The following is a 23,306-nucleotide window of genomic DNA, read 5'->3' on the forward strand; positions in this document are numbered from 1 at the left end:
AAAAGAGAGATGAAGGTAAAAAAAAAAAAAAGACCCTAAGACAATAGACTGTTGCCCATCCATAGCATAACTTCCTCTGTACAGCGTTTCCTGCAGTGTGTCTCCTCAAGTAAAAATAGTAAAAAGACATCTTTGTTTTCGTGTGTGTGTGTGTGTGTGTGTGTGTGTAGTAAAAAGGAAACATTGCTGTGACATGTTTATTTCTTCCTGAGGGTTGCTGTAAGGTGCAAACGGCAACATAAAACTCTCCAACTGTAATCTTAATAACGCGCTGAATGATTTGGTGGTAAAATATTCATGTAGCTCTTCTCCCTTTCAGTCACATCCCACTGGGCCGTGTGGAACATAAATGTTTAGAAACACAGTTATAATTGCGTCATGATCAGCTTATCAGCTTATAGTTCACCTGTAGTCCAATGTAAAAGGAATGGCTTTTACCGTTTTATTCTTTTTTTATTTTAAAGCTCTTTAAAGATACTAAGTGGTGTAAGAAAAAAACCACATGAGCACGAGTGATCCCCTCGACTGAAAGATGTTTGTGTTTGCAGTCGTAACCAGCTGGGCTCCCTGCCGGCCTGCCTGTGTGGTTTACCTCTGAGAGTCCTCAACGCCAGCAACAACAAGCTGGTCAGCCTGCCCGAGACCATTGGACAACTGCAGAGCCTCATGGAGCTGGTAAGGCTGTTTCACCACTTGTGTCACTGTGTTTGTTTATTCCTGTGGCACTCAGGAGTGAGTAATAATATTTCTATTTTTGTGTTTCTTTGTCTGTATGTGAATATCTTATGCCCCAGTTGTGCTGCTCACTGCTTTTATCCCAGTATGGAGAGGATTTATGGCTTATGTTTTTTAGCCCTTCTTCAGTAAGCTTTATGTGTCACATGAAATTTAGGGACATACGTCGTCACTCTCTTTTTATATTTCCTTGGCTCATTCTGATTTTTCTGAAAAAAGATACAAATCAGATCAGATCGTCGATTCTGTGACCCTGAGTAGTGCCCACTCAGGGTCAGAGAGGAGTTTAAGTATCTCGGGGTCTTGTTCACGACTGAGGGGAGAGCAGAGCAGGAGATCGGCAGATGGATTGGGACATTGGCTGCAGATGCTGTACTGTTCTGTTGTGGTGAGGAGAACTGAAGCTGTTGATTTACCAGTTGATCTACGTCCCTACCCTCACCTACAGTCACAAGCTCGGAGTAGTGAATGAAAGAACGAGATCACGGATACAGGCAGCAAAATCTGAAGGGTTGCTGGGCTGTCTGTTAGAGAAAGGCTGAGGAGTTCATTTATTCGAGAGGGGCTCAGAGTAGAGTCGCTACTCCACACATCAAAACAAGCCAGCTGACGTGGTTCATGGATCTGACTAGGATGCCTCCTAGGTTGAGGCCCTGGGGTAGAACCAGGACATGATGGAGAGATTATATCTCTCTGTTGTTCTCCCTGATAAGCTGGAGAGAGGGAGGTTTTGCCTTCTCTGCTTAGAGTGCTGCTCCCAGGACCCTGCCTTGGATAAGCAGAAGAAATGAAATGGAATTTTCTTCTTAAACTCATAATAAGACATTTATTTTTTACTTTTTCCTCCACAACAGCATCTCTTATTCTAAATCAAACAAGTCTCACAATAAAGTGCTGTATAATATATACAACTGATAGTGATCTGCGGGATATTTCACTTTATCCAGTGGTGGTGGTGTGCTGTGATTAGCTCATTCACAATGTGTGTGATGCTGACCGACCTGATCTGATTGGGTCAAACTTGTGAACAGAGTGAATTTTTACAAGGACTGACAGAGCTGTGCAAACAAGGAATCAGCAGATGGCAGCACTGGCAGATTGCTGTCTATGGTGTTAGCATTGTGATGAGGAAGATGTTTTCATGACCCATTACACTGTCAGTTTTGTTTCAGAGGAGAGGCAGTATGCCACAATGATGCTGTTTTAGCTCTTTACATGGAATATTGCTGGCGGGCAAAACAATCACATTGCTTGTTAGCACTCCTGTGCAGGGAGCAGAGGCTAATGAGAATGACAGTCCTCATCCTGGCCCGTTAGCTGAAAACGGTCTAGTTCTGGTCAGCAGCAGGACAATCGGGGAACATCATCACTTTCAGTCTTTTTAGGGTGAAAATGAAATAAGCTAAAGTGTCGTGAGCCAAGCCTGACTCTAAACTAAAGCCCCGCCCACATATAAAGTGATTAGCTCATCGCACATTGTCTCTTCTAATTGATTCCCACTCCTTCATATGTCAGTCAGAAGTGTCCTTCACTTCAGCTAAAAGCAGCTACTGTCTGCTCAAACAAATCTGAGATAACTCAGAACCCGGAAGCTTCCCATTGCTTACTGTTATTTCACTTCTTGTCAGTATGAGTTTAATTCTTTGTGCTCAGGCAACTACATCACTGCTCTCACCTCTTCTTTATACCTGGACTCTGTATATGTGTGTGATATGGTTTTAAAGTCTTATTGCTTATTAACTTTCCAGCAGCGTCCTCTCAGCATGAAAACCCAGCTTGACTTTGCACCATCTGCTCAGCTGTGATGTTTGCTCCCGTGCTGCCGAGAGCATTTCAAACAATTACTAATCATAAATATTAACCGCTCGCTCCCCTCGTTTGTTTTTGTCCTCTGCAGGACATCAGCTGCAACGAGATCACAGCTCTTCCTCGTCACATCGGCAGACTCAAAGCTCTGCGCGAGCTAAACGTGCGCCGAAACCTTCTCTGTGTCCTGCCAGAAGGTGAGTGCCTTTTTTCCCCCCAGTATAAGGCAAATTGCAGTGTCCTGTCTTTCTTGATGACTTTCAGAAAGTGAAGGCTTTCAGCTCTCTGTGTCCTAAAGACTGGTGAATTTTGGTTGGAAATCTTTGTGTTGACTTTAGGTGTGTAATTAAGGTGATTTATGTTCCCTTTAGGCAGCGTTTAAGCCTTTTAATTTCACTTTTCTTTTGATCCCACCTTACCTCTGCACCTTACAGAAGCCTATTGTGTACTCCGTGCTGTGACTCGAGGATCAGAAAGTCAAGTCTCATTTAGAGTGAAACTCAGAAATGGAATAATCTCTTCCATATGCAAGACTGGGAGATGCATCTGAGACCACAGAGTCCTCTGCGTGCACTGCCACACCCATCCTTGGGCCTAAAAATATACTTAACCCTCAGTGTGACCGAGGAGCGACCTCCAGCCCAAAAGGTCTGAAATAAGTCAGTGACACAGAGATGAGCAACAGCCACAAAGGTCTGGTGCTCATCTAGTGAGACTACGCCCAGTCTGACTAACTGATAGGCTGGAGAGAGACTGGCTTTTACATGGCGGGCAGCCATTTATAAACACCAGAACAACTCTGGATCTGCATGTAAGGCCAGTATCAGTACCCAAATACAATCTGACTACAGTATTTTTTTTTTAAGTCAGGGCCTGAGCTTATAGCTGTTTTAGTTATTAATGGGTCTGTTGATCTTTTTTTCCTGTTTTGTAGTCAATATAGTTAAGATATTAAAAAAAATAATCAATTTCTGTCTTCATTGTCAGTTGTCCAGCATGTGGATAGTCTGATAAACAGAGTAGAGACATGGAGTCAGGCCAGCAGATAGTTGATCAGAATGATAAACAACAGCAACTCCAATCGCTTTATTCAGCCGGTTTGGATTTGTTGCTCCAGTTTCCTGAATTGTTACGTATCCCCATCCCCTCACCTTTATGACCATCTCCTGGATTGATTGATGAGCTTTGAACTGGTTCAGAAGCTTAGTACCACGGTGCTGGGGGGAGGGGGGCTTCAACCAGGCAGACTGGACGGCAGCCTCGACAAAGGGAGGGATGTTGTTTTTGATTTAATATCTGTTGAACTTGTGCAGCTCTGGAGAGTCCCTGAGATAAGACCACCATGACTGCTGAGGGCTTTTTAAAGGTCGGCCAAGATCAGGGTGGCAATAGCATAAAGTCAGAGAGTCAGACTCTAACTAGAAGATCAGAGCTGGTAGGAAAAATGATCTTTAAAGCCAGAATTATCATGGCAGCAGCAGTAGCTTTGGTTAGCAGCATAATGCATCAAGGCTGCAATGGAGCAGACTGGTGTCGTCAATCCTTCCAGTGACATCAGAGGATGCTTCTGCAAGTTTGTACCTCAATAAGTAATAAGTCATCTAATAATGCTATTAGCAGCTATTTATCAACACAGCTTGTACAACAGTATGTCAAACCCAGAAAGAAGAAAACATGGATGGTCTTGTAAAAATTTAGTAATTTAGTTATAAAAAAAATCTGCATTGTGAAAAGAACTACGAGCCATGTCTGAAATCTTCATCTAGTCTCTAGCCTGAGTGACTCAGGCCCAAAGTGTAACATCTAAAGTAAATCAGCAGTTATCGTGTTTTATTTCAGGCACAGCTACTTTGCAGATTTCTCATCAGACAGCCACAGTTCACTAAGACCAGGAAAATGGTTCATATCAGCCCAGCTCTCAGATCTCCAGACCTGTGAGGTGGAGTGCAACAGTCAGATTCGATGCTGTGCATATCTGAACATATGTAAACAGACTGCTAGATAACTTGAGGCCTCAGTTCTTTTAAAGTTTTCTGTTTATTGTTCCTTTAAAAAAGATTTAGGAGTAATTTGCAAGTGAACTATAATTCAGAATATCCCGTTTTTGTATACCGTTGCAGGTTAAAAACTTTGTGAACCCTAGTATATTTTGTTTATATTTCAGCACAAGATCTAGAACCTCAGATTTTGAGTCCAGTCCTACGAGTAGATGAAGGGAACGCAGTGAAAAGAGAATTTGTAGTTTGTACCTTTTATAGGAATTGTCTCCCCTGCTGTCATGATTGGCCTGCTGCTGTTGTTTTTTTGGTTTTAAAGTCAGATGGTTTTATAATAAAATTGTTAGAGCACTATAGATGAAATTTACACATTTGTCCTGAGTGACCTCAAGGCATAAGGGAACATATGTTTATGCATAATTTAATCGAGTACTGTATAGAGAATATTTTTATCCAGTAACCAGAGGAATGCTTTCTGGTGTCACCGCTCACACCATCACATGTGCTTAGCTGACATTATTACCGCCTGCACGTGGTTTTAATTATGAGAAACTGTCTAAAAACTCTGTAATGATCATGCTGTCAAAATTGATGGGTTCCTGAGCTGCGCATCATTAGCAGTCTGCAGGATATGGTTCCCCCATTGGTTTCTGCCCACAAACCCAAACATCCGTCTGAGGATCTGTAAACACACACATACACTCACATAGAGAATTTCTTTTGGACATCTTACACAGGGAAAGAAGACAAATAAGAACAATGCCTTTGGTGGACCAGGAGTCTGGAAAGTTTATACATTTCTTGTATATGACTGTTTGCCAGTCTAGGTAAATGCACCATTAAAAACCTTCACAGTTTATCCTCAGCTAAAAGGTTTCAAAGAAAGGTTAATTATATAACTGCAAAGACTTAGAAAAGATAGAGAGATAAATTGCTTCACAGTGAGAAATATAATGCCTTTTTAAAATTTAGATGAGGTTACAGTGACTCTGGTAATAAATTCCAAATCACGTAATATTAGGGAGACCCATGCAGCTGGGAAAAAACAGGCATTGGATAACATTAGCAAGCTAGTAGTCTGAGTGCAGTTCAGGGTAAGTTTTAGATCTGTGTTAACCTTTTGAAAAAATGATTCTGTGTTTCTCTGTTTCCCATTTTTATGCTATGCTCAAAGAAACAGTGATATTTTGAAAAATGCATTTGTTCCCTTTCATTCATTGCAATTCTCGCTTTCTAAAAAATTACATTCTAAATCGACTAATTGTAAAACTAAGTGGCACTAATTTAGGCGCAAAGACCTCAATAACTGAGCTAAATATCATTAGCTCAGTTAATGTCAACTGCACTCAGTGAGTGCAGTTGAAGTGAGCTTCAAGGTCTCCCAGGTTCCTGTTGTTATAAAAAGGTTGGGTATTTGGAAGCTAGCTTCAAGGTTGAGTTTATGGGCATAAATGGCCATGCCCATAAACTGAACAGTAGAGTGCTTACAGCAGTCAAAAATGAAATCCCATACCTGTACACTTCTTTAGGACTGGAAGTGTTTTTGCAACCACAGCTATTGCAATCTAATGTCATACAAATAAGGCATGCAAGTTTAAGGCACCTCAGCATTGGCTTCATTTATCTGCCCACAGAAGCTACGTTCATCTCTTATACTGTCTATGGTACCACCATAAGGGGGGTGGTGTTATGTCCAGTTGGATCTCATGGTAGCAGTGTTGTATCACTGTTCCAGTGTAAAACCCAATACCGTGGGAAGAAATACAGAAATACATAGAGAAATGTACTGTGTTTAGTTTAAAAGCTGGTTCCAAAGCTTGCTGCAACCTGGAATCTGTAATCAGGCATGTGGTCAACCTCTTCATCTAACTTGTTAACATATTGGGTACTCTGTGAAGGTGTGCACGCTTGTATATTGACTCTACATAACTCTTTAAATATAAAACAGGCACTTTTGTTAAATTACAGCTTAGTCACTCCAGTAAAACGCTGTGTAAGAGAGGTGTTCCAGGTTTTCCAGGTTATTTTGGATTTAATGAGGAATAAAGTTCACATGAAGAGAAACAGTTTGACTCTGGGCTGCTAACAATTACAAACCTAGTCTGAAAATAACAACAAGAGCTGCATTGTGTTATCTGGTGGGAAACATGTTGGTGGTTTTACCCGTGTGAAAGTGTAAGTGTGTGTAGTCTACTTGAGATCAACTAAATCAGCAGCAGGGGGGGCGGTTTCACTGTCACTAAACAAACTGCTGGTATCGGTCTATTTTAAAATCAGGTTGTGTGTGTGCTGAAGCCTCTTAGTGTAGTGTTATGGAAAACACCTGAATATCTGTAATTCTATGCAAATCACTGAAGCGTGTGCATGTCAGCAGAAACTAGATAATGCATGTTTTTCCCATGTCCCACACCTGACTGGGCAGGTGGTATGGTCTATGCAGCTGATGCAGGAGAGCGGGCATCTTGCTCTGACCATTTCATATTTAATAAATGCCACTTTTTCCAATATTCCTGCCCAAATATGTTGTTCTTTAGCATCTATTTTAAGAATTCCTGGTTCAAAATAACAAGAATTCACTCATTTCAGCCTGGTTAAGGTTGCAGGTTGATGCAATTTTTCTCATCAGTGCCATCAGAGAGAGGTCTAAGCAGTCCAAAAATAATTCTGCAGCAAGAAAATTCACAAAGAGCTATCGTCAGACGCAAGAAAAGAACAAAGTGTTCTGGCAGAGATCATCCGACCTCCACAGATCTCACCACCATGGAGTCAGTCTGGATTACATGAAAACAGAAGACACTGAGACACGCCTAAGTTCTCCAAAAGTGATTTTCCACTCGCTGTTCCAGGAACATTAATTTCCCCCCCGAAAAAACTAATGTTCTGGAACTTTCAGGGGAGTGAAAGTTCATCCAGCACATTGTGATTAGCATTTTCACAGCAGGGGTAAAGTCCCGGGAAGATTAAATCCATTAGTTTGCTGGCATTTCAGAGGTGCAGTTTGTCTCAAATTTTGAGTGTTGTCCACTGCAAAAATCAACCAAAAGGGTCAGACTTTAAACCTCCTGGGCGTCTCCATTCGAGTTATTGTTGGGCAGAAAGTAAAAGGAAAACAAACATGAAGGAGCAGATAACCAGAGCTGTTTGCCTGATGTTTGTGCATTTGTGTCTTCCTACAGACTTGGCTGATCTTCCTCTGGTGAAGTTCGATTTCTCCTGTAACAAAGTGTCCACCATCCCAGTGTGTTACAGGAAGATGAAACAGCTCCAGACTCTCCAGTTAGAAAACAATCCACTGCAGAGTCCACCCGCACAGGTACATAGACAAACACACACACTTTTGTCTTAATGTACTTTATATCTTCCACTATTCTTTGTGTCTGAGTCATGATTCAACATAAATTCTTGGTGTACATCTCTGAAAATTAAACCTACTTTATTTTTTTTAGATACCATCCTAATATAAGAAAGAGACATTCATAATAAATTATTTATATTTTTAAATGTATAATTTCAGCTTAATGTTCCTGCACAGGGCTATTATCTGGCCATTACGGCAATCACCATGATCATAGCAGCATAGCAGCAGTATTGCAATAGGTAGCATAAAGCTATGTACCTGCTTTTGGAAATGTTAAGCACGAGCAGCTGCAAGAGCTAAAAAAAGACACAAGTGACTCAGCAGTCTTTGTGAATAAAGGCTGAAATGATGTAGAAAACAAAGCAAAGCTGGACTTTTACTTGATGCTGATTTGAGTCCTTTTTCCTCCCATTATTCAGATCTGTATAAAGGGCAAAGTTCACATATTCAAGTATCTGAGCATTGAGGCGTGTCGCAGCGAGAAGATGCCTGACTCTCTCTACCTGCCTGTCATGGGGCGAATCAACTTATCAAGGCCCACCACTGGCAGGTCAGTTACCGTGGTATCACACAGCTGGGGGGGATTATCTTCTCTTCATTATCAGCGTCTGCTGTTGTAGTGCAGTTAGACTGTACGTCTTTGACAACGTTCTGGTGTCGAAATGTCAATTCTTTATCATTAAAGTGAATAGGATTGCTAGCGGTTATGTAGCAATGCAATTTTTGTTGTTTTTTCATTAATGGTATTCTGGGTGAAAATAACAGAGCAAGATGTTGAGTCTATGTTGACTTGTGATGGCAGTGTTGCCTCATTGTTCCAGTACCTAAAACCAGACACAGTGCATCTGTTTGGCTTCTTGTCTAAGTAGCATGATGATACTGCAGCTGGTGATGGTTTTAGTTTCAAAGCTAAATGATGGGTTTCAAAATTAGCATGGGATGTAACCTGCAAGAATTCAGCAACTTAATTGTTTTCTTCCCCCTCCCAAAGTGCATAATCTGAGCTACAGTGGCTGCTGCAGTACAAACGTGTTTTAGTCAGCAAAAGAGCCATAGTGGCCACGGCTGGCCAGCATGTGTCTGCTACTAATTGTGTAAAAAAGACATTTTTATATTTTCTAATATTTGAATAATAGCAACATGTAACAATAAATCAAAAAAAAAAAAAATACATTAAAAAATAAATAAATAGTGATATGTGTTCACTAAATATTTGCAGGGTTTAGCTTTTTTTTTCCTTGAGTCACCTCAAAAAAATCTGGTTAGGCTCAGTCTGCAGTTTACCTCAGCTTTCAATGCTGCGTGAGAAGTATCCGCTTCTATTTACTATGCAGGAGACTGTAAAACTTTGTGAAAGGGGTCTGATGAGTCAGTAAAGCTCACTTCTCTGTGATCACAGTGATATTGGTGTGAGTTTTTGAGGATATCCTGAACTTTTCTGTCAGTATGCGTTGCATGGTGTTGGTGAAAATTTCATTGAAGTGAGGCTAACATTGTTGGACTCCGAGGCTTAGCGAATAAACTCTTGTACGATGTGAGAATATAAAAACTGTTTATCAGAGGGAAAGTGTTATTTCTAGGACACTTGACTCTGGCATTAGTAGGTGTGACGTTAGCTTAAAGCGATTGTTGTGTAGCCAGCTTGTTCTTAGCTTTAAGGTTAGGAAGGAGAGGATGGACTTTGATCTGGATCTATGTCTCTTTCCTTCGTGGTTTTGCTCCGTTGGTAAAACACAGGTATAATCTTTTATATCTTGAGTCTGAAGGTGCTGACACAAAATAAAATTTGTCTACGAGTTTTCTTCTCCTTTGATGTACTAAGTTTATGAGAATGCATCATTTTGTCCTAAGAAATAATTACACACTAATTAATTTATATTTATGATTACAACATTTTTTTTATTAAGTGGCCTCAAAGAAATGACTGACTGTACCTTTAACCTGAACAAAGGTTTCTTTCAGTTTTGTTAACCTGACAAAGAGAAAGTATAACTACTGACATGGCATAATGGAATAGAATAATCTTTTAATTGTCCCTCAGGGGAAGTTTGAGAGTAACAGCAGCAAGAAAAAGCTATAATTTGGCTCAGTCGTAAAATCATGAACTTTTGAAGCTTTTTCTGTTTTTTGGTTCACAACTGAACTGTATTCCCAGTCCTGGAAATACTCAGTTTTATTGAGTATTAGTGTGCAGGATACATCCACATCCCACTCCATCATTTGTTTCTAGAAAAGTTTAGGACATATGAAAAAACTAGCAGACAGAGAAAACATTTAAGACATTTGTTTCAAATTTTTGTGACTTTCAGGTTATTTATGAATGCTGTAAGTTGTTTTAAGCTTTGGACTGCCAAGATAGTTGCCAGAAGCACATTACATCACCCCAGGGCCATTATTTTGTATGGTTTTAACAACATTACACGTAGACAGAAACTGTCTGTGATCTGAGCTTGCTCAGTTTCTCAGCCTGTAGCCAAATCCTCCATTAGTCAGCTGAAACTGATCCTTTCTCCGGCTCCCGGCTGGGTAGCAGTGACAGACTGCCATCATACTGAAAAGTTTGTCCAAACTCTCATCACCGGTGTGTGAGATGTTCTCTGTGACTGATGAATAAAGGAATGGGGAGTGAATACAGGAAGAAAACATTTAAGTAGACAAAGGAATGAAAGACTACAATCCTTGAATGATGACACCTAGTAAGGACATACAAAAAAAAGACTGCACATATCTGAGGGACAAAAGAAAGACTTGTTGAAGCAGTCAGAGAAATGGGTTGATGGACTGGAAGTGATACAAAGAAAAGAAAAAGAAGTGAGCTAAACAGAGTGAATAACAATACAAAAATCAAGCAATGTAAAAAGAAAAATTGACAGATGAAACAATGGTAGGAATACAAACTAACAAACAAACAACCCCTGCAGTGCTGGCCACCTATATACAGCCACATCTTTTGCACAGTGCCACTAATACTCATGGCAGCACAGGAACAAGCTCTGAGCACAAGGTCCATATTACACCAGGTAAGACCTCAGGTGCAGGCTGTGTAAAGATGCCCCTGAGACAATCCAGCACATAACAGCAGGTTGCAGCATGCTATCAGGCAGAACATACATAGAACGCCATAACCAAGTGGCCAGCATAGTATACAGAAACATCTGTGCCAAGTATGGCCTGGAGATCTCAAGGTCAAAATGGGAGACGCTCCCTAGGGTGGTCGAAAAATGACCAAGCTAAGATCCTGTGGGACTTGCAGATACAGAAGGGCAAAATGGTGATGGCTAACCAACTGGACATAGTAGTGGTGGACAAGCAGAGGAAGACAGCTGTAGTGATAGCTGTAGAAGATGTGGAGGATGAAGGTAACGGTGGTCCCAGTGGTAATCATAGCACTAGGTGCGGTGACTCCCAAGCTAGGCGAGTGGCTCCAGCAGGTCCCGGGAACAACATCTGAGATCTCTGTCCAGAAGAGTGCAGTCCTAGGAACACCAAAGATACTGGACCCTCAAGCTCCCAGGCCTCTGGCAGAGGACAGTTTTGCCTGGTTACGCAAATTAGCGTTAAGGCCTTTACACACAGTTTCGAACTTATATACAGGTGGGCCATTTATATGGATACACCGTAATAACATGGGAATGGTTGGTGATATTAAAGTCCTGTTTGTGGCACATTAGTATATGTGAGGGGGCAAACTCCTCAAGATGGGTGGTGACCATGGTGGCCATTTAGAAGTCGGCCATCTTGGATACAACTTTTGTTTTTTCAATAGGAAGAGGGCCATGTGACACATCAAACTTATTGGTAATGTCACAAGAAAAACAATGGTGTGCTTGGTTTCAACGTAACTTTATTCTTTCATGAGTTATTTACAAGTTTCTGACCAGTTATAAAATGTGTTCAATGTGCTGCCCATTGTGTTGGATTGTCAATGCAACCCTCTTCTCCCACTGATAGCAACACCGCAGGAGAAATGCCAGCACAGGCATCCAGTATCCGTAGTTCCAGGTGCTGCACATCTCGAATCTTCACACCATAGACAATTGCCTTCAGATGACCCCAAAGATAACAGTCTTAAGGGGGTCAGATCGGGAGACCTTGGGGGCCATTCAACTGGCCCACGACGACCAATCCACTTTCCAGGAAACTGTTCATCTAGGAATGCTCGGACCTGGCACCCATAATGTGGTGGTGCACCATCTTGCTGGAAAAACTCAGGGAGCGTGCCAGCTTCAGTGCATAAAGAGGGAAACACATCATCATGTAGCAATTTCAAATATCCAGTGGCCTTGAGGTTTCCATTGATGAAGAATGGACCCACTGTCGTTGTACCCCATATACCACACCAAACCATCACTTTTGTTGTTCCAACAGTCTTGGAGGGATCCATCCAATGTGGGTTAGTGTCAGACCAATAGCGGTAGTTTTGTTTGTTAACGTCACCATTCACATAAAAGTTTGCCTCATCACTGAACAAAATCTTCCGCGTGAACTGGGTTTCCTGTTCCAATTTTTGTTTTGCCCATTCTGCAAATTCTGTGCGCCCATCTGGGTCATCCTCGTTGAGATGCTGCAGTAGCTGGAGTTTGTAAGGGTGCCATTTGTGAGTAGCTAATATCCGCCGAAGGGATGTTCGACTAATGCCACTCTCCAGTGACATGCAGCGAGTGCTACGCTGTGGGCTCTTGCTGAATGAAGCTAGGACAGCCACTGATGTTTCTTCATTAGTGACAGTTTTCTTGCGTCCACATTTTGGCAAATCCAACACTGAACCAGTTTCACGAAACTTAGCAAGCAGTTTGCTAACTGTAGCATGGGAGATGGGTGGTCTCGTAGCGTGTCTTGCATTGAAATCTGCTGCAATGACCCGGTTACTGCGTTCACCAGATATCAACACAATTTCGATCCGCTGCTCACGGGCTAACCTCTTCGACATGTCAATGGCTGTGAACAAAGAGAAACTTGTAAATAACTCATAAAAGAATAAAGTTACGTTGAAACCAAGCACACCATTGTTTTTCTTGTGACATTACCAATAAGTTTGATGTGTCACATGGCCCTCTTCCTATTGAAAAAACAAAAGTTGTATCCAAGATGGCCGACTTCTAAATGGCCACCATGGTCACCACCCATCTTGAGGAGTTCACCCCCTCACATATACTAATGTGCCACAAACAGGACTTTAATATCACCAACCATTCCCATTTTATTACGGTGTATCCATATAAATGGCCCACCCAGTACACAGTGAAAGCGTTGTTTCTTTGTGAGAAAATTCATCTTTTGAAAAAATGCAATGTGGAAAAAATGACGTTGACATCAAGCGATGATGAGCTGGTCCTGATGTTTCTAAACAAGAAAAGGAAGAAACAGAGATTCTGGGTTCATCCGGTTCTCACAGGGCTGCAGCAGCAAGGAGAATTTCATGGTTTGATCCAGCACTTGAAGTTTTGTCATGACCGCTTTCATACATATTTTAGGATGTTGGTGGCACAGTTTGAACTCTTGTTGGCAGAGTAGGGAACAACATCTGAGGAGGCAGAGAAATCATGTCAGACAGCCGATTGACCCGAATCTAGCTGTGTGTCTGAGGTAAAACTGTATTATGAAACTGGAACAGTACTCACATCTACAGAGTACAGTATAGAATGAATTTATGTCATTTCATCCATCCTCCAATCCAAAGTTGGGGGATTACCAAAGGCTTTAGGATTAAGGACTTCTAGTTTGTCTAACCCAAGCGATGTAATGTCAAAAAGTGAAGGAATAAAGAATAAAATATTTAAAAAGCTGGTGGGCAACTGGTGAGGGTTGGAGGGAAGTACAGTAAAAACAGAAATACATAGGAAATAAAAATTCTGCCTCTTCAGGTCCTTCAACACTCAGCTTCAGCTGAGTTGATGTCCGCCCACATGAAACTCTCCCAACAAGTGGGCAGGAAAAACAGTTTCTGTTCTCCTGTAGTTCACATAGACTCTACACTTACATGTAAATCAGGTTTTCCTTTAGCTTTCATTCTTGTTCATGCTTTTGTCACTTGTCTTCTTGATTTCTTTGATTAAATAAACTCCACATGACACACAAGATAAAAGCATCAGCAACGTCCAGGGTATGAAGGGGTGACCTAGAGGGAGCGCTGATATTGTGTGGATATAGAGTCCATACATATAAAACGCCAGAACAGAAACCAGACTGACAAACTACAGCACTGCAACAGGTCTACTTTCTCTTTCTCTGACGGTTAGTAATTTTCAGATTGGTTTTAAGCTCATCATTTGTTGCAGCTGTCATGCTTTGCTGTTTGGCAGATTTTTCCCCATTTTATTTCTGCTGTAAAGACGTTGGGAAAAGCTGTAAACTCTTTAATGCCATCAAGTTGAGGATTCTGACTTGTCTGTCTATGGGAATTAATTTGGTTTTGGAACCACCTAAAGTGGCCACTCCAGAAATAACTACCGTATATTTCGGACCGTATATAAGGCGCAACAGTCAGATAAGTCGAACTTTACTCCTCTCATTCTTCTTGCATTGATTCATTAATGTTTAATTCTCTCGCAGCTGCTCTTTTCCCATGATGTTGCAGTATATTAATGACTAATCTGGTATTGTGGATGGATTTTCTCAGTTGTTCTCCTGACTGAAGTTTGGTCCGTTTGTGGCATCCTGCCATGTGATTGCTTTTGTCCCTAACCATCAGGAACCTTCACGTTAACTTTTATCGAGTGGAAAAATGTTAGTGTTCATCCTCCAGCTTCACTGTGTTTATGTTATACTAACATAGCTGTGTCGCTAGCGATCACGTAGCACATCATTATATACCAGCTAGCCCAACTTCAGTAACCCTACAAACGTCACTGCTGTTTAGTTTTCTGTCTTCATTTATGTTGGAAGTGATAGCAGAGCTGTAGGTTTTAATTTTTTCAGAAATCTCTCAGTCAGAACATGCTATATCATGTTTAGGTGGAAACTAGCGAGCTAACTTCCTGCTAACTTTTAACTCCGTTAAATTTAATAAATTCTATTTTCATGGATGCCTGGATGTTTTAACTTAATTGTTACACCTGGTAAAGCAGCAACACTGATCATTTTATTAAAGATGAAAGAATTTAGAATTTAGTTTTTAACTCTCAGTGATGCTGCAGTGTTCATTTAACTTTGGGACCTGAAGAAGACGGAGTTTAGGACCCAGATTACTCCGTGAGGCTCCTGACTACGGTAGCCTTAACGCTCCAACAATGCATCAAGCGGTGCGCCTTCATAGCTTACCAAAGTAATACTAAAACATTTTTTGGCAGATTTTTGAGCGCTGTGTACTACATAAAATCACAACCAGAATTCATACATAAGGCGCACTGTCAATTTCTGAGAAAATTAAAGGTTTTTAAGTGCGCCTTATAGTGCGGAAATATGTTAACCCCCCCCCCCAAACCCAGTAAGTTGCTTATTGGTTTATACATTAATATGTCAGTTTTTGGCTCCATATATTGTCATTTAATACCAGCAAACAGCACCGCCTGCTGATTGGCATTCCATCGATAATCGATCGCATTTAGATTCAATACACAGTTGGTGACGTCACTGATTTTATGGGAAATGAACTGGTACTTATAGTGGTTTCCATTCTAACTGAGCACTCAAAAGTGCTTTATGCTACAGCCTCACCCATTCTCACACACATTCATACAAGCACTTTTATCTCACACTGATAGATGCATCAGGGGCAACTCAGGGTTCAGTATCCTGCCCGAGGATACTTTGGCATGCAGACTGGAGGAGTGCTGAGTTGAACCACCAATCTTTGAATTGGTAGACGAGCCGTTTTTGATTGGCTGTGTTTTCCATGCAGGGTTACTGAAATTCGACCAATCCCTGACTTTGACAAGCTATGATTCTGAAAGACAGATATGCTAAAGTTCAACTTCATATTTATTTTAACAGAAATCTTCTATTCCTGCTCTATGATTTCTTCTTAGTCGTCTTCTGTCATCCTCAAATGCTTCCGATTCTTTTTTTCGTCTTTCACTGAAACATTATTACAAGCCATCACTCTGAATTTGTTGTTTCTCAGCTTTGTTTTTCATAAACATGCAATGCCACTTTTACTCAAAAAAAGGCTGTGGATAATAAATTAGTACGCTTCTGTGAGGTGCAGTCGTTTGCCGTCTCACTCCAGAGGAAGCTGAGAACAGAGTGATGCTATTTTTAAAACCCCATTAATACGATGACCTTAAACAGAGCTAGATAAAAATGAAACCCAGCATGGCTCCGTTTATGGTTTACCAAATGAAGAAAGAGTGCCCCGCCAAAGTAAAACAACACAGTCCAAGTTCCAGATCTGCTCACAGCATTTGCTTATGGCGGCATATTTTTTTGGCTATTACACGAGTTTTAGTCTTTTAGTGACATGATGAGGATGGCAGGGGGTCAGAGGTCACAGAGAGATGGATGAACCCTCATTTGTCTCAGACTTAAAGTGACCCGTGTGGGCTATTATGAAGCAACTGCACTTGTAGAATCATGATCAAGGAGATGAGATGAGAGGAGCGGCACTGTTGCTCACAGAAGGGTTATTAGAAAATGCTGTGTGTGTGTGTGTGTGTGTGTGTGTGTGTGTGTGTGTGTGTGAGCAATTCCAGCGCCTCATTATTGTTCAGTTGCTTGGAGACTGCCACAGGCCAGTGTTCACACGGCCAATTAAAGTTCCCCAGATGCCCTTGTATTTGACTCCTGTGTGTTTTCTAAAACACTGATTTTTAAAACCTTTTTTCAGATCTTCCCTTGATCAAATAGGGATGTTTTATCATAATAGAACAAATAGAATATTTGTTCTATTATGAATAAATAATAAACATAATAGAATTTGTTTGATAATGCTTTAGATTTAAATATTATACAGAGTATGACAGGTCAGTTTGTTTAAGAAAAGTCTTACAGAAAAAGTTGATTTAAACTCTATTTGAAGGCTTACACCTTATTATTATTATTATTATTATTATTATTATTATTATTATTTTAACTATCATATTAACCACTCAATGAGCTTCTTTATTGTTTAATAGTATTTTAGGCTTCCTTTGTCTGATCGCATCAAGTCGTTCTATTCATAGGCCAGAAAAAAATCACTTAACTGTCTAAGTAATGTAAAACATTAAGGAAGCTATGACTTTAAATCAATGAAGGATTAAGTATAGGAACTTCATGCCATCCATGGGGCTTAATAGAAAGCTTGGCAGTGAAAAAACATGTGACATTGGATTGTTTAAGGTCCTAAATTAAATTTTGCATCCTAAGTTTCAGAAACTTTGTACATAAGTTTTTACCCCTCAGCTGTAAAAGGCTGATGGAGTATTCTTGTCACTCCACCGGGCAGGCTGGGCGGGCAGAGTGAAAACCTAACCTAAATTTGTGAATGAGATAACTTGAGAATGTGTAGGAGTGTAGGAGCTTCAGATTGATACCATAGGTGTGTCTACAAAAAAAATCTTGAACACGTTTGAACTGCAAAGTTCAAGTTTTATTGAAATCTTGTGAACCCGATAACTCCAGAATGAGCTTGAAATCAATAACACAGGCACGTTTACAAATCATCTCAGACTACTCTGAATCTCTGTGGCATGAACCTAAAGTGAAAGGTCAAAGTTCAAGTTTTCTGAAAATCTCGTGAATGCGATAACTCGAGAAGAAGGTAATGTAGGATTTTCAAACTGATGCCATAGGGGTGTCTACATAGCAGGCTGAGCCATACTACTGGTGGTTCAGATGGGTCTCTCTTTAGTCCTGTCACCTCAAGAATTTCTCCTCATTACACATTTGGCTGTCTTTACATGTGTAAAGTTAAAGAATGCTGAGAAGATGCATAAAAATACTAAATAAATTCCTGAAGAATACTTCAGGCCTGGGAGAGGGTACATGCAGACATGCAGTACAGTGATGGAAGTGAGGATAATGAAGGCTTTACTTTGTTTGCTGTGGTCTGTGTATTTCGGTTGTAGGTTTCATTTTTAAATGTCGATTGCAGTGACGTTAAAAAAAGTTTTTGTTTAACCGGCTTACACCTGTAGATGCCCTGAAACTTTCATGACAGCAGTTAAAGGTTAAATCGAAACAGCCAATCAGAATTTACACAGCAGTGTGAACGCAGCATGAGAAGCAGAGAGGGGAGGGGGAGCATTCTCTCTCTATCTCCCTCTCTGTGTCATTGTGGCTCTCTTGCTCTTTGTCTCGCCTGTGCATACACACACACACACACCTGCCTCCTGTGTGTGTGTCAGGTGTGTGACCTGTGTCTTGTGTCTGCAGTGTGGAAGACATGGAGCAGCAGAAGAAGCAGGACAGTGACTCAGGAGTCGGCAGCGACAACGGAGACAAGAGACTGTCTGCTACTGAGGTGTGTGTGTGTGTGTGTCTCTGCATCTGTGTGTCTGTGTGTGGGGGGGATTTTGTACATTTGTACCAATATGACTGTAACATGTTCAAATATAGGTGTATAGTTATGTGTGTGTGTGTATGTATCCATGCACAAATATGCGTTAGACACTTAATACACTCATCTTTACTCCTTTAATCCTCATTTTCTAATCACACCAGCTCATCTTTTTTTCCTCTGTAAGTCGGTGTATCTGAGTGAGTGCGGTGACATTAAAAGACGGACCCGTTTAGACGTCACTCACGTTTTCTGCAAATTGTTATTTCTTTTGTGGACTTGTGAGCAAATGATTGTGAAAAATGGCAAAAAATGAATTGTTACATTTAAGTTGAAATAAATGACAAATAACTGAAAATTTGAATATTTGACTTTGAATTTGAGATTCTCTGACGTGAAAATTTATTATTAAGAATTGAGTATCTTCTGGATTTGGTCTTGAAATGAAATACTGTTAGAGCGGAGGCACTTTGGCCTCATCTTGTAATTAGGGGCAACTTTTTTCATTTGAACTGATAAGCTAAAAGTTTTTCTGTCTCTCGTAGTCTTTATCCGTGCAGTGCAGAGGAATTTTGTAGGATTCTGTAAACTGACGTCACGTCGCATCAGTGGGAGTCAGAGCTCTCCTTTTCATTTTAGAATGAACACATTTTTTCTTTGTTACTAATTCACATTTTTGGTCATTGTTGAGATAGAAAGCTGTTCAAGACAGCAGCTAGCTCCAGGTCTGTGAAACTGAAATTATAAACTCTAATTTGCAACTGATATGCTTTTCCTGACCCAAAACTATGAGAAAAGTAATAAACTACAACTGAGAACTTTTACACTTTTAACACTCATCAGTTGTTGTGTTCTTGTGTTGAGGTTCTCACAGTTTTGTTTCAGCTCTGAAGCCGTTTCATTGCTTGTTTCAGCCGTCAGATGAAGACAGTCTGAGCCTTAATGTGCCAATGAGTCACATCACAGAGGAGGGAATCGGCAAAGACGACTCGAGTGAACACATCAGCTCTCTGACAGGTACACACACACACACACACACAGAGTGGCCAGCATGTGGCGATGGTAGACAAACTGTATTATGCTATCTATTGTCACCTAGTTAAACTCTGGACAGCCCGGATTCATGTGAATGAATAGTGTGTGCATGTGCACTCTTATTACTCATGCTTTGGGAGCATAAACATCATCTGGACTTGACTCCGTTGAGAAAAGGCATAACCAATTAGAGAATGCACACTTGTGCTGTGATCAGTCGATCATTTCATTTCTACATTGAGTGATTCAGTCAATGATTATGGAAAAGAGGAACGAGTGAAGTAATCAACAGACTTGCACAATTATTATTATTTATCTGCTGCTGGATTTGTTCATGCAGCATGAAGCAGTGCTCAGCACCATCTGCAAGTCAGAAGATCCTGTACGAGCCCTGCCATGCGATGTGGTTCAGCAGTGTACAAACTGAGGGTTTAGTAGTGTTGCTTTTCTAACCTGTCAGCTGTGTGTGTAAAAGTATCTGGGCTGTTGAACTCTATTAAAGAACAGCAGCAGCTCCCCAGACACAGTTTAAATAGACTTCAATCAGCCTTAATTAGGTTAGAGCTGATGGAGGGTCACATTTACTGAACTGAGATGAGTGAAAAGAGGGCCGTCTAGGTTATTTATATTTCCAAACAAATCATTAATCCTGGCGTCACAAAGATGTTTTACATATTATATATTTGACAAATGTGTTGTTTTTAAAATATCAGCAAGCTCCTGCTGTGGTTTTTATTATTTATCACCAATTTTCTTGTGAAAAGTTTAGAAAATGAATGAAATTTAAACAAACACAAAAATTTAGGGAAAAAATTCTCAAAGGTTTTAAGAGCTGACTTAAGGGCTGACTCACGCACCTGACCTGCTTTCCTCCAATCACTTCTCCTGCACATTCTTACCCTGCACATTCTGCCACTCGACATCTGTCTTGGCAACGGCTCCGGGCAGATATTCGGACAGTTCTTTTGAAATCCTTGTCTAAGTGCAAGGAGAGGCAGCCATAACTCGAAGTAGTGGTTCAAAGGTTTGGCGGCTTTGTCCCCAAACAAGGTTAAAGTAGCTTTCTTTTTCCTCAATTTATACTTCTGTAGTGCATGCACACAGTTTCACTGCATCTCAATCCAAAGATCATCTGCTCATCCCACCATAGGACTGAACACGTTCTGTGCCAATTAATGTGATGGAGATGTGCCTGCTGACACTCATAAATATGTTTCAGCTGTTGATTGGCTGTTTGGGGCTTTGAAGCTTGGTGCCAAATTTTTGCCATAATTTTTTTCAGGATTCTTCAGTTCTGCTTATTTCCTCCATTTTTAGTGTCTAGCGAGTTGTGACTGGTGAGCTGTGATCAGACTGTATTTGTATGTGTGTTTTATTTCTTGCACATTGATAATAACTTTGATATTTTTAAAAGTGAATCCGTTTGAATGAGTGTAAACACATAGACAAAAACTGTGCTGCGTTATGCATGACTGACTAAAATTGATGGAGCTGTGACGTTTATAAGTCCCTTTATAACTTTGGTTATACAGGTAATTATAATCCTTCGTGGGTTCACTTTCATGGGAGTTGTGCTTTTGTGCCCATATTTTTCATATTCTATCAAACCTGTGGTGCAGAATTCTACACCCTACACTTCATCTTAAAACTGAGAGTTCATGTTTCCTTCATTTCAGCAGACCCAAACTCTGACTCGGTGCAGCTGATTGAGGAGAGCCCTACGGAAGCCCTGAGAGACCAGAACAGAGACTCTTCTCTCAGCACTCGCTTCATCAACTACATCAAGGCAAGAGCTCGTGTTGTGTTGCGTCTGCACACCTCTGAGTGCTTCAGTTAAAAATTGATGCAGTAAATGGTTCACTTCATGCATAATGCCTCCCTCTGATTGAGGTTATGTAAAATGATTATGTTCACTGGGTTACTTTATTCCAGCATTAGTTACGCTGCCTGTCGTTTTAGGCTCATGCGGTTTGTTTAAATGGAGCCTGCAGCATAAACTGTCACTTTATGTTAATCTCAATTAAAATTCCTTTTAGACTTAAAAGTTTTGCTTGAATTGTCATGAAGAGAGCCAGCTCTACTTAGTATTGGAGTTAATCCACCTTTTTTAGCTTATTCCAAGTTAAAAGTACAAACTGGTTTCACATCATCAAAACTCAGTTTTTACCTCTGCCGATGTTATTCTCCAGTTGCACATTGCTTCTAGTCATTGAATTGGCCGTGAACTCCTCTGTATACCAAAGTATTCTACAGTCAAATTGCAGAATAAAGACTTGCTGTTAGAAAAGAGTAAGAAACAAGAAAAGCATAAAGAATGGAAGGAATGGATGAAGAAAAAGGACTCTGTTTTCTAATTGTACAGAGGAGAAAGTGGTAACGTCTCTGAGCCGGACTGTGGATCATGTGATTTCTGCAGCTGTTGCTGATTTGCGTACGCTTGTCTTTGCAGGGCAGGACGGCAGCAGACTTCGACGAGCCCCTCAGGATAGAAGAAGACTCTCACTGGTCAACACAACAAACGTAAGTTCATGAGGATAGTGTCGTTTCGATTTCCACTTTATGATTCATGTTTAGATTATTGTATTGTATGTCATAATTAGATATTTTTCTTCTACTTTTATTAGCACATGTTATTCAGTATCTTTTTGCAACATCATTCAAAATCAGTAGTGATTTTTTTTGTGTTTCTTTCTGTTGATTGATGACAATTTAGAATCTACAAGTATCCTCTGAGGGATTTTACCAGCTGTGATTTTATGATATGGCACCATCATCACCCGTGTAAATACACTGTACATATACATGACTCTCATTTCTATCTTTGTGGCTGCAGGTCAAAAGTCACAGGGGGCACAGAGCTCCACATCGACATGATCAACCAGCTAAAAGAGGCTGTGGAACTGCTGCAGGACCCCAGCAGGTGAAAAACACCAACAGCTGAGTATTAGTTAGAGCTAAGTGACAACCACAGTGAGTCTATAAGAGTATCCATAGTCTGTGTTTCCCTTTGCTGAGTAATAATTCATATCTGCAGCACTATGTTACCACTGCTGAACTTACTTAAACTATGAGAGAATTAAACTTGACTGAAGTCATGTTTTTGTTTTTTGTTTGTTTTTTTCATTTGTAAGCCAGCACTCTGTGGCATTACTATTGTGTTTTGTGCATCAGGGTGAACACAGAGGAAGATTTGTCTGGAGTCCAGCTCTATCCAGTGGAGATGGTCACAGTGGACGAGTCACTCAAGTAAGATTCCATGAATCTGCGTTTTACGACTACTTGTATTATGACTGTGGAAAAGGTTTTGGCCTGATGGACTAAGGGGAGAAATGTTTTTGTGTTAAAAATCTTTTTTTTTTAGTTCCGAAAGCATTCTACCTCTATTTAATTCAGTTCGGTTTTATTTATATAGCAGCAAATCACAACAACAGCTGCCTCTAGGTGCTTTATTTTATAAGGTGGAGATCCTACGACAATACAGAGAAAACAGAGAAAACCCCAAACAACAGATGACCCCCTATGAGAAAGGGCTTTGATATAAAACAGGAAGCAAACCTCCAGCAGAACCAGGCTCAGGGAGGGGAGCCATTGGGTGAGGGGAGGGAGATGGGACCAAGACACGCTGTGGAAGAGAGCAACAGATTAATGATGAGTAATGATTGAGTGAAGAGTGGTGTATGAACACAACAAAAAATCCATCAGTGTGTCTTGTATGTCAGACTTGATTACTCTGTATCATCTTCTCTGTCAGCCCACAGTCAGTGACAGCTATCATTTTGTTAACGTTCAATCGATAGCCTCAATTTTTGTAAGTAAATATTCTAGACATGATCAGAAAGTCCTGCAAGTTGAACTGGGCTAATTAAACAGTACCAACTGTCTCACAATTTTGAGTTTGAATTGAATTCATTCATTTAAAAGGAACAGTGTATATTAGTGAACATATTAATCTTAATAT

General features: G+C 40.5%; 1 protein-coding gene across 8 annotated transcripts in view; it reads left to right on the plus strand.

The window, feature by feature from the left end:
- The window catches only part of lrch1 (leucine-rich repeats and calponin homology (CH) domain containing 1), a 94,794-nt gene that overhangs the window by 39,572 nt on the left and 31,916 nt on the right, over nucleotides 1–23,306 (plus strand). For 7 of the 8 annotated variants that reach the window (XM_084908746.1, XM_084908741.1, XM_084908742.1 and 4 more), the window contains exons 3-12: nucleotides 549–675; nucleotides 2,633–2,738; nucleotides 7,715–7,851; nucleotides 8,316–8,446; nucleotides 18,190–18,277; nucleotides 19,228–19,330; nucleotides 21,025–21,134; nucleotides 21,798–21,868; nucleotides 22,182–22,268; nucleotides 22,520–22,594. In XM_084908746.1, coding sequence (XP_084764872.1) covers nucleotides 549–675; nucleotides 2,633–2,738; nucleotides 7,715–7,851; nucleotides 8,316–8,446; nucleotides 18,190–18,277; nucleotides 19,228–19,330; nucleotides 21,025–21,134; nucleotides 21,798–21,868; nucleotides 22,182–22,268; nucleotides 22,520–22,594 — 1,035 coding nt within the window. The remainder of the gene's footprint in view (nucleotides 1–548; nucleotides 676–2,632; nucleotides 2,739–7,714; nucleotides 7,852–8,315; nucleotides 8,447–18,189; nucleotides 18,278–19,227; nucleotides 19,331–21,024; nucleotides 21,135–21,797; nucleotides 21,869–22,181; nucleotides 22,269–22,519; nucleotides 22,595–23,306) is intronic. The other variant, XM_084908743.1, reaches the window with a different exon arrangement.

This window comes from Perissodus microlepis, chromosome 16 (assembly GCF_051167445.1).
Source record: "Perissodus microlepis isolate ML-2025 ecotype Zambia chromosome 16, ASM5116744v1, whole genome shotgun sequence".
NCBI lineage: Eukaryota > Metazoa > Chordata > Actinopteri > Cichliformes > Cichlidae > Perissodus > Perissodus microlepis.